Source organism: Argentina silus, assembly GCF_951799395.1.
Source record: "Argentina silus genome assembly, chromosome: 12".
Taxonomy (NCBI): domain Eukaryota; kingdom Metazoa; phylum Chordata; class Actinopteri; order Argentiniformes; family Argentinidae; genus Argentina; species Argentina silus.
In genome coordinates this window covers 17,646,700-17,658,648 of record NC_139666.1, presented here as the reverse complement: position 1 = coordinate 17,658,648, position 11,949 = coordinate 17,646,700, and the positions used below count along the sequence as shown (strand labels likewise).

Sequence of the window (11,949 nt, the reverse complement as noted above, 5' to 3'; positions counted from 1 at the left end):
TGGGTAAGATGGCTGGTTTGGTTCTCTTTACTGAATGGAACAAAGCTGTCACAGCGCCCCCCCCCCCCCCCGCCATTCCTGTTAGTATGAGTCTCAGTTACCACCTCCTCAGCAGGAGAGCCCTTCTCTTTACCTCTCTCTAGTCTCTCTCTCTCCTTTTCCCCTCTCTCTCTCTCTCTCTCCCTCTCTCTCTCTTTCTCGGTTTTCTACTTTTACAGAGCCTTGTAAACATGTCATACAGATCGGAGCTGTCGTGCAGGAGAGCACCTGTTTGGAGCAGGAGCTGGAGAACACAAGAGTCCAGGCTCCAGGTTCCAGGTTCCAGGCCTCAGGACATTCTTTTATCCTTCGTCTGTGTGATACGATAGCCTAAATGACATCACATCAGAACAAAGTTACATCTGAGGCTGAGAACTTATCTTAATTAGGCTAGATGCTCTGCTGTGCTGATTGTAAAAATCTTATATGAGTAGGTGTGGGTTTGGAGTTGAGTTTCATGCATCAGACTCTGAAAGCTGGGATCAAAGCATGCTTAATGCCGGTTTACAAGCTGTGGACCACAGTCATCTCTGATGGCAAATAAAGCTAAGAAATGATCTTGCCCCTTATAAGGTCACATGTTGGTATTTAGTAGAGCTGTTGATAGGCAGTGTGGGTTGGTGTGGTTTCTTACTCAGTTCCAGTGGAGTTTCAACTTGGCTTTCCCAAGAAAAGTAGGGTTTCATGGAATTTTTTGGGGAAAAGTGTGTAGTTGTCACGGATATGGTTTTGTATAAAGTCCACCCAATCATGTGTAATACAGTTTTTCCAAATATTTAACCTGTGATTCCTGGCGTTCAATGGCACACCCTGAGAATGTCTAAACATCCCCCTTTTCTTACCCTTTCCTCTCTTTCCTTAATCGTTTCAGATGTTTGTTTGAAGCCATTGGCAGAAACATTAAATATTTGGATTCAGCTTTCTCCCCTCATAGCCACTGATAGGTGAAAGTGCCAGATACTAGATGTCCAAACCTACACAGTAGGTTAATGAAGTCTAAGAAATGTTGATCCGAACATCCTGCTCAAGATGTGATGAACCCTCTCTTACCTTTTGAGGCTGTGTGAGTGGAGATCACAATTCATGGCAGTCCATATATTTGCTGCCAGGGTGACCAGTCATCTTTTACAGGGCCTTCAGGGTTTGCTGTGTTCTGGTTTAGTACTGGTCTCATACTGTACAATTGACACAATGGTTTGACGTTCTGAAGGCTAGACAACTCTTTATGGTCTTTACAGCTCGTGGAGTTTCTCTCTCTCTCTCTGTCTCTCTGGTCTTTGTTTTTACTGCGTTCCACATGCTAGCCTCTGGCGTTTCTCACATGCATTGCTACGCTCTCCTACTAGTATCACTGATGCATATTAAAATCCTGTCATTTTAATGTGCGTTATTTATTAGTGTTATTTGGGCAAAACTGCCCTCTCAGTGGGTAATATATCTTTTTTTATTATTGCTAATAATTTTAGAGGTTATTTTCTTGGCTTGATGTGGTCTCTTGGCTTTCTCAGTGTTTTTTAAATGTATACATACGCTTTCCAAGTGTAGCCTACTACAAGGCCTTGTCCTATACTGTCCAACAATGTAACATGGACTGCAGTGTGGAAAGCAAAGCACTGTCCAAGAGGTTGATATGATGTAATGAAATGTGGTTTACATTTGTGTGTATGTGTATGTGTATGTGTGTGTGTGTGTGTGTGTGTGTGTGTGTATGTGTGTGTGTGTGTGTGTGTGTGTGTGTGCATCTGTCCGTCCGTGTCCTCTTTTGGAAGTTTATCGTACAAGGCTGCCTTGACAGAAGGTCACTATCTGGATAAGGAAAGCGATGTGAAATTCCTCTGCTGTCTGAGAATTGTGTGCACACACACACGTGTTTGCCCCCCCATCCTCAGACATCAGGTCCTACATTCTTGTTGCATTGCATCAGAGTCCTGCAGTGATGATTGATTGAGAGAGAAAGAGGAGAGGATGGAGTGATACAAACATCACACACATGGTACCTGCCAGGAGAGAGGAAGGAAAGAAAGTGACAAGGAAGATTGACTGACCCAAACCTTTAGGCTACATGTGACCTTCCAATGGGGGAGAGGGAGGGAGGAAGGGAGGAAGAGGGTAGTTGATAGCATCAGAGAGAGAGAGGGAGAGGGAGAGAGAGAGAGCACGAGTACCTTGTGTGTCTTATGAAACAGCCATAACTTCTCTGCTCTAGATAGAGATGCTCCCTTGGCCTTTGACATATAGATCTCATATAGGACACAGGTCAAGGTTCAGGATCCCACACTACAGTATGGCCTTCTGACATGCCAATATACACACACACACACACACACACACACACACACACACACACACACACACATATACAGCCTTGACTTGATTTGAGTGTGCAATGACACATCCATAGTTGCATAATACACATACACTCTGACATGCACACAAGAAGGGAGGAGGGAATGCAATGTTCTCATCTCAGTGGATGTTAACCTCTGTCTTCATAGAGAGAACATTGGGTCAAGAACAGACCCTTGGCTCTGACAGATGTACTGGCTTTTCTCAGAGACGTTTGCTCCTGACCCTGACACGATAATACTAAATGTGCTTTCACACCGATGGACAAATAGAGTTGAGACACTTTCGAATGTTAGTCCTATGTATGTCTGTCATATCACACCGGTGTGTGTGTGTGTGTGTGTGTGTGTGTGTGTGTGTGTGTGTGTGTGTGTGTGTGTGTGTGTGTCGAGTCGTTTATCCTAACCCTTCACTTTATTCTCTGGTCATCATCTGAAAAGAAAGAGGCAGTTGTCAGTCCAGTAGAGGGCAGTGTTGGGCTTCGTACTGAAACGCTGCTCCCCCTGCTGTTGAGATCATGTGTTGTCATGTGGCCCTGCTCAGCTCATCCTCAAACAAATGTTATCTCTCACTCCTTTCCACTCTTTCATTACTTCCTTTAAGTTCAAGATTGTGTTGAAAGATTACTTTATTTCATTTATTTTGGTCTCTGCAGTTACTGAATTTACATCACCTCATAACCCGCAAAGGTTCTTCCAAAGTCCCACCTCGTAACCAGCTAGGTCATAGACAACAGATGTCAGACAGAATGGACCACTTTTAAAGCTGCAGCTTATTGGGCTAACCCCTGACCTCTACCCTGAGCCCAGAAATAATGCTACACTCAGGAAATCCTCCCCAGACACTGTGAATCAATCGTATCCCATGTCCATTGACTCAGCCACTATATTGGTCATTAACTTTGTGCTTGCAGGAGCCAAAATGCAGTATTGATTTAGCAATAACACTTGTTCAATAGAGGCCTTAGGAAGAGGAAACGTCAGGGCCTCCAAGACGTCATCCAAAACTGATGGCCACAACACAGGCAATTGATACATTACTTACCCCAGGGATGAGGTATTGAATTTCAAAACCACCTCAACATTGATGAAAAGGTATTGGCTAGAATGTCAGTTCAGAGGCATGTCACCACCCTTAATGTGACCATGAACCACAATATGCATCTTGTGTTAGGATTTGGCTTTGAGTGTGATCCCTGTATGAGGTGTGATCCAGGGGACGCTGGTGGAGGTTGTAATGCATGTAATGCACGGAGGAATGGTATCAAACACAAAACACGTGTTTGATACCATTCCTCATTCCGTCCCATGCGTTACAATGAGCCTGTCTTCGGATTTCTACCTCCACCAGCCTCCCCTGGTGAGATGAGATGTGTGGAGGAGAAGCAGGGTTGTCTAATGGGCTGATGTTATCTTGCATGCCTGAGTGGTATCTTTAATCACACTAAGAGAGTACGGATTAAGAGCTTTACTCAGGGCACTTAGGGCTATCTGCCCCCTAGGGATAATCACCCCAGAGCTATTGGGGGTGAACAAGAATGTGTGTGTGTGTGTGTGTGTGTGTGTGTGTGTTTGTATGATAGAGAGTTCGGGCTGGAATGTGAGTTTAGTTCAGTTTTAATTCAGTGAATTGGGCCCTTGATCTGTTGTTATGTGTCGGCCTAGTGCTGGGTGGATGGGTGGTGGGTGGGTGGGTGTGGCTGATGGATAGCCCACTCTAACCCTCATAATAACCAGGGTCAATCAGTGAGGTCACGGTGCCTGTCTGCAGCAGAATCAACCCTATCCTGAAATCGGTCTATTGATTTCCATTAAAACCAGTCACCTCCATCGCTCTTAGTATTGGCTCACTCTAAAGCCATTCACCCTGATTGGTCTATTAATCTCAGACCAGAGAAGCCCCTCCTAAACCATCTGGGTGAACTGACCTAGAGGAAGATACTGGGGTCAGGGGTTAGGGTATTCAGGCTTTATGTGCCTCAGTTCTTCTACCCCCCTCTGAGGCGACACTGCGTATTGTGTCTCGTGAACTTGGTATTTGCTCAGCTTGAGATAATGAAATTCCGCAAGGCTAGCTCTGTATTGTATGAGCCCCACCCCCATGTCTCACTCATGCCCATTTGCTTTTTCTTTCTCTCTCTCTCTCTCTCGCACACTCACTCACTCACACTTTCTTTCTCTCTCTATCTCTCTCTCTCTCTCTCTCTCTCTCTATCTCTCTCTGTCATTGGTGAGAGAATGTGGCCGTGGGTGAAAAATAGCCCTGTGTAATCCCATGTTATATAGTGCTTATGGGAGTGTTAAGTCACCCTGTGTCATGTATGGGCCGTCCCAATAAGCACCATGCTTTCACGCTCTGTAAAAGGATGGGAATACTTCAGCCTGTTATCACCCTGTGACCTTTCACCTTTCACCTCTACTGCTATAGCTAGAGGGCGCACTCTGGTTGGACAGAACCATGAGTGGATCTCTCAACAATAGTCTGAAGTAGCTTCCTCTCCTTGTCTCCTCTCCAGCACTGATTTAAAAAGATAGGATAGGTGAAAGCAGTTGGAATCTAATTTCTTACCTGCCGCGAGTTTTCTGATCATTGTAGATGGAGAGGAGACAGGAGGAGTGGAAGCCACATTCGACTATTGAGATGTCATTGAGATGTTGAGACACCCCAGATGTTCTGGTATCTTTGGTCCCAAAATAGCAGTGACTTTTGGGAACGACCTCTGGGTGATGCGCATCACTGGGGATATTTTTACAGTTCATATGTCACTCTGTGTAGGGATAGGACACAGTGAGGACATATACAAGTATCTGTGTATGTATATTTCGTAGATGACCTAAGCATCTTTGCTAGTAGCTTTGATCATCTGGTTAGCATTAGCTTCTGTGTGTGTGTTTGTGTGTGTGTCAGTCATAGTCAGCATCTCTCCTTGTGTTGTATTAATAGAGAACTTTTCCTAGAGTCACCTCCAGAGGCATTTTAGAGGGAAATGTGATCCCTGTGCTGTACCACAGGGGGAAAGCAGTATCCTGCTGCACTCAATAACCTCAGCCCTGCTGACCACACACACACACACACACCATACACTGCAAACGCAAGCACACACTCAGGTTAGTCATAGGGTAGCCCCAACCTCCTCACCCCCTTCATAATCCTAGAATCAATCAAACACTTGCTGAATCGGTCCAACACACATATACATACACACACACACACACACACACACACACACACTCTAGCCCCCTTTGCTTGACAGGTTGTGAGGGTGGTCTTTGTTGTCTTGAAGAGATTAAAGTTGGGGTTTAAGCCCTCAGTCATCTGTCTGGTCCTTAACACTTTTTACTTACAAGACCATATGTGCTTGGCTCATCATTTACCTTAGGCCGAGATGTTTAGGTGCAGACATGTTCTAAATCATTTAGGCACTGTCACTCAACAGGGATGGCATATGGACAATGATATTTGATTATCCTGTGAGCTCATTGTCAGTGACTCAGAAGCAGAGGAAAGTTGTGTTGTAGTAGCTCACAGATACTGTCAATGCAGAGTGCTGTGTTTTAAATGTGTTAGCTCTGGGTGCACCAGCATTAGCCTGATCCCCTTAAGCATGCAGCAGAGAAACCAGGTGAGTGAATGAAGGCACACCGATGCCCCATGTAAATGCTGTCTGTAAATGACTGTGTAGTAACAATGATCACTGGACAGTACCTACAGTAACTGCTACATCACAACAGTACTCGATGCACTATGACTGGATGTTACCATAGCTGACTCCATGCCCTGGCAGCTTTAACTGGACACTGACATGTTAGGAAAGTCTGAAAAACCTCACAGAGACGTTTTCCGAGTGACACCTCAGGTTTGCTTGTTACCAGACTTGAGTATCTGGAGCCAGACCCAGCTAACAGAACACAGACAGCCTTACCTGTAGGACAGATGGACCAGGTGGTTCTGTTGTAGGTTGTGGTATCGCCCTTTCTCTCCAGTGTCATCCAATAAGGTGCTCTCTACTATCCAAGTTCCTTTTGCCCTCCTTATGCTCTTGTCTCGTCCCCCTGTCTTCTTTTTGTGTTCCGCTTCTTTCCTCTTCTCTCCGGTCCTCTCTTCTCCTCTCCCTGTTTTCCTGTTGTGGTCCCTTGTGTGTCCTTACATTCCCTTAGAATGGGCCAGGTCGAGAGAAAGATGGGAGGATGTTTATCTGTACGAGAGAAACGGAGAGGTTTGGTCCTTAGAGGAAGGGATGGAGATGGGAGGATGGGCAGTTGGAGAGAGGGAGCAATTGCCCTGATGTATGACTAAAGAAGTACAGAGAAAGGGGGAGAGGGGGATGAAGGGAAGAGTGAAGGATAAGGGGTGTGGCCAGGGAGGGATGGAAAGGACCTGCCATGCAAAAAATCAGTCCAGCCCCCACATGCCCAATCCCACTAACCCCCACCCCCCCCTACTCCCTACCCTCACTTCACTGAACAGATGGTCCTGACTGAAGAGTGACAGAGAGGGAGAAAGAGAGAGAGGGGGATGAAGACCGAGTAGGAGAGAGAGAAAGAGGGGTGGGTTACAAAGAGATGCAGTGGAATGAAGTGACAAATGGTTAGGGGTTGGTGGTGGGATACAGACAGAGGGATGGAGGGTGAAGGAGATCTGAGAGAACTGAGAAACCCACTGACACTCTCCCTGGTCAGAGATGTATTGTGCGGTTGTCATTGTGGTATATTGAGCCACTAATGCACATCATTGTCAGCAATGCTACACATTCACACAATGAATGAACCACCCTGAGAAGTCCGCTGGAAGCCTATACTGTACCGTATCGCGGCTAAAAACATCACTGTACACCCGTGTGTGTTACGCTCCTCCAAAATACACCCATGTGTTACTCCAAATATACCCTGCAATTGAATGTCTTAATCCTCAAGTGTTTGTCAGCTGCACTGGAAATACGACCATATTGTGTTACTTCCAAAAGTATTTGTCCCGTTATTATTAATGTGTTACTCTGTGGGCACTCTGCTGGTCAGAGAAGTAGCCTGAGCCATACACTCTAGAGGAGTAGGATGATGGTACCGGGACAAGCGTGACCTGTGATTAGATGGTGAGGTTATGGAGGGTTACGGAGTGAGGATAGCTCAGGAGTAGTGTTGGGATGTTAGATGGTGAACGGGTATAGAGGGTTGGGACATTGTCTTAAGACAGGTGGCATCGTTCCTACACGACACTCTGAGCCTCGACCGACAGTGATCAGTGCAGACGTGAGACAATGGGATTGGGACGGTGCAGATCACTATGCAGGGGGACAGACGGGTGTATATCGGTGGCGTTTACGAGGGTCACATGAAGAGAGGACCATGTGGCGTAGTCTGTAAACTCCTCGGCCAATCAAACACCGCGGCTTGGACGGATCTCGTAAAGCTCAGCCGTTGCCACATGCCTCCCCTAATAAGCCCCGGTCACATTCAGCCGGCACACCTAGGTCCTGGGACATGGGAACATAGACGGCATTACATAGGTTATGTGCCACAATGCAGGCTCAAGAGGGGGTGTTGGAAATTCCTTTCCCCAGCTACCATTCAGTCATGGCATCATGTTTTTTGGGCCCATGTCATGTACAGTGCCCTCCATAAGTATTGGAAAGAGGCCATTTTGTATTCTTTTAGCTCTATACTCCAACAGTTTGGATTTGAAATCAAACAATTACTATGGGGTCAAAGTCAAGATTCTCAGGTTGGTTTCTAGTACTTATGGGGGGAACTATATCTTGTGGAATAGGGAATGGTGTCTTTTGTATGTCCTTTATGCTCCATAGCTATGGTCAGATAGTGGGCAGGGGGGGCATTGTTGTGAAATACCCTGATATAGAGGTCAGCCTCTGCTGTTTGCCTGTTTTAAATTAAACCAGAAGGTATTTATGAGCGGGCATTTTCCTTTGCCCTCCATTCTCGTGGGACCTGACTGAGCATGACTACACAGCATGGGGGTAAGAGGCGAGGGATGGATGGAAGGATGGAAGGGATTTAGGGAGGTAAAGATAGCCAGGCATTTAGTTTGGGTATCTGTTACAACATAGGTATCCATGGTGATAATTAAAAGTTACCTACTAATAGTACCTACTAATAGTGCCTATATGCAGCATGTCTGTCCTGCGTCCCCATGGTGACAATGTGATGTGTGTTGATCCTGGTATTCATGCTGACTACAGTATGCAGGGTCTGTTGCTTAGTCACCATGGTAAATATGCCTACTCAGGGCTGCATCTGTATTTACCCTCTGCTCTGGAAAGAGTATTCTGGAATGTTCTAGAGTGTTCTGTAGGCTGTCTGTTCTGTATAGAGCTGGCTGACTCCTCGAAGCCAAACCAAGGCAATGACTCATTGTATATAAACTCCTATGTCGCCTATGTCAAAATGAACCCCTCTTAGATATCCCTATGTAAATCTTAGATATCCCCCTCAGAGATCTGAAAAGACCAAAGGTATAAATAGGTTTCCATCTCTCTGTTCTTCTTTTAGATGCATCTGAGGTAGAGGAGGAGGAGAAGGAGCTGGAGAAACAGCCCACAGAAGCGCCCCCACAGAAAACAGGGAAGAAGAGGAAGATTGCTACGGAGAAGCCAGCCGAGGCCAAGAAGAAGAAAAAGACACCACAGGTGTGATGAGCAGGGTGGGGGTTGTTGAGGTCAATTCTGTTTCAATTAATTCAATTCAGGAGATGAACTGATACTCTAATTCAAGAATTGAAAAGTGCTATCTATTTTCAATGAGGAGTTTTCAATCGATTGCCTACATTGGTAGAAACAAACGTAGGGTCTACAATGCGAGGTTACCAGAATGTTTCAGAAAATGTCTCACGTATCACTTGTGTGTGTTCCTTCTGTAAGTGGAGGATGACTGTGCTATGTTCTTTATCCTCTGTCCATGCAGAAAGAGTGTTTTGTTGTAGAGGAGAAGAAAGAGGATGAGGAGCCCAAAAAGGCCAAGAAAAGGAGAAAGGTAAGACTGACGAAAGGATGAGGGGATTATAGCTATAGCACCTGTTGGAGCTGCAGTTGATATAAAACGTTATATTCATACCCTGGGAATTGCCTCTGTGTGTCTGTCCAGAAGAAGAAGACAATCACAGATGTTCTGGCCTCCTCTGAACCCAAGCCTGGCTGTCCACCTGACCTGCAGAGCATGGTCCTGGACCACTTCTCAGACAAGCGTTCAGTCATTGAGATGGAGGAGCTCAAACTGCAGGGTGAGTGACCACCGAGGCTTCATCTTTTAGCTCTTACATCTGACCTTCTCTAACATTTGCATGTCTGATACTCTCTCTCTCTCCCTCCTCTCTCTGATCTTTGGTCCTGTGTTTAACATCTGAACTGAGTGTTTGCTCTCTCTCTTTCTCTCTCTGATTGGTCGTCTAGACTCGTGTTTCCTGTCCAGTAATGATCTGACACACAGCCTCTCCTCCTACCTGAAAGAGAGTGAGTACTGTACAAACCTAACTTTTGTTTAACATTTATTTCTGTACCGTAGTTCAGTCTAATTTTTACAAGAAACTCTCTCACAAGACCCCAGTAAAATTACTGCTCTTTTATTTGGTGACCTTATGTCCTTGTGTCACAGTATGTTCTTCTTTTGTTTGTCTTTTTTGCTCAGTTTGTCCTAAATGGGCCAAGGTCCAAAAGCAGCATACAGAGAAGAGTTCTGTGGTTCTGCTCATCGTCTGTAGCTCCGCCCTCAGAACCATTGAGCTCATCAAGTGAGTGACGGCTTCCTTCTTCTCGCATTGTGACTGCCAATGGCCCCTGGTCCTAGCATAGATTACTTTTTCTTATGATGACTGATGGATAGATGATTCACTTACTTAGACAAATGTATTTGTTGTAAGTCGCTTTGGATAAAGGCGTCTGCTAAATGCTATAAATGTAAATAAATGTAAGCTCAAATCTATTGATGTGCTACATAATTCCAGAGATTCTGACATGCAGTATGAACTGGTTCACAATTACGTGCATGTTTCCTTGTGTTTGTGTCTCCTCCAGGCAGCTGACCACCTTCAAGGGAGAGGCCAAAGTCCTGAAGCTGTTTGCAAAGCACATCAAGGTAAGAGAATGGAGAATTAATTACTGTGTGTCTGTTCTGTATGTATATTGTCTACATGATCATGTCTACATGATGAGCTGCTCTCTGAAAAAACTGTCCTTTTGTGTGCGTGCGTGTGTGTGTCTGTCCAGGTAGAGGAACAGGTGAAGCTGTTGCAGAAGGGGGTTACACACATCGGAGTGGGCACACCAGGGCGACTCAACGCCCTCATAGATAAAGGTGCATGGACATGGCAGTTCAAGGATGCATTTTGAAAGCGTCCAATGTGTCTCTTCATCTCTGTTTGACCTTTTTCTGACCCTGTCTGATCTCTGCTCTCTCCTAGAGGGTTTGAATCTGCCGCCCTTGCGATACCTGGTACTGGACTGGAACTGGAGGGACCAGAAGCTCCGCAGGATGGTGGACGTTCCTGAGGTAAGACACTACCCCCTGCTGGTCAAAATAGACAGTTACACTGGCATGAAATTACAGTTTGTCACACTGGACTATTAGTACATGGGCTGTGTTGTCCACAGGATTGCTCAAATCTTGCCCAAATATTCTGGAATGCTAAGTAGGGTTTCTATCCAGAGTCTCCATGAGAAAGGATACCAAACGTATTTGGACATAGACATTATTTAAGTTTGAGAAGTCTTTGTCATTTTGTTATAGCCATGCCATGGCATTAAATAGTTTGTAAATGGGTAATATGTTATTCTGCATTGCAAATATTTTGGATCCAAAGATCCTGAATACTTATGTAAATGTAATATTTCAGTTTTTTATTTTTAATAAATTAGCAAACATTTCTAAAAAACCTGTTTTGGCTTTGTCATTATGGGGTATTGTGTGTAGATTGATGAGGGAAAACAATGAATTTAATCCATTTTAGAATAAGGCTGTAACATAACCAAATGTGGAAAAAGTGAAGGGGTCTGAATACTTTCCGAATGCACTGTACATCATTGCCCTTGTTATTGACTGGCATCTGTGGGTTTTTCTCTTTCAGGTCAAAGGGGACTTAATGAAGCTGCTGGATACTGGTATCTTGACAGGATGTAGGGAAGGCAAGGTCAAAGTTGGACTCTTCTAATCTCCCACTCGCACACATAAAACCGTCTGCTCTACCCATACACTTCCCTCTGCTTAAGAAGATGTACCACACTCAACTCAGTCAAGTCACAGTAGGCCCCCCAAACTAATACAGCCTCCATAATGGACTGTGAAACCTCTGGACACAACGCCTCTCCTCCTCATCCTGTTTTTGTACGTTCTCTCTGTGTGAAACTTGTATTGGTGTTGTTTTCTATTTTAAGTTAGCATGTCTGATATTGTTGTGTGTGTGTTGTCCTTAAACATGATCTCCCTGTGAGATGGTTTGAATAAACCCACCCTGAATGAAACCAGCATCCTTCTGTTTGTTTATCTTGACCAGAGGAAGTCCCTCCCACTGAGTTTGTGAGGTCATGAGTTTACTCACCCAGTAGGAAGTCACATTTATCAT

At 45.0% G+C, this 11,949-nt stretch overlaps 1 protein-coding gene across 1 annotated transcript in view; it reads left to right on the top strand.

Moving 5' to 3' along the window:
- cmss1 (cms1 ribosomal small subunit homolog) overlaps positions 1 to 11,842 on the top strand; it is a 31,237-nt gene extending 19,395 nt beyond the window's left edge. The window contains exons 2-10 of the mRNA XM_083681990.1: positions 8,889 to 9,025; positions 9,300 to 9,368; positions 9,480 to 9,615; positions 9,785 to 9,844; positions 10,020 to 10,122; positions 10,406 to 10,466; positions 10,598 to 10,685; positions 10,792 to 10,880; positions 11,455 to 11,842. Of these exons, the coding sequence (XP_083538116.1) occupies positions 8,889 to 9,025; positions 9,300 to 9,368; positions 9,480 to 9,615; positions 9,785 to 9,844; positions 10,020 to 10,122; positions 10,406 to 10,466; positions 10,598 to 10,685; positions 10,792 to 10,880; positions 11,455 to 11,538 (827 nt within the window). The 3' untranslated portion in view covers positions 11,539 to 11,842. The remainder of the gene's footprint in view (positions 1 to 8,888; positions 9,026 to 9,299; positions 9,369 to 9,479; positions 9,616 to 9,784; positions 9,845 to 10,019; positions 10,123 to 10,405; positions 10,467 to 10,597; positions 10,686 to 10,791; positions 10,881 to 11,454) is intronic.
- The last annotated feature ends 107 nt before the right edge of the window (positions 11,843 to 11,949 follow it).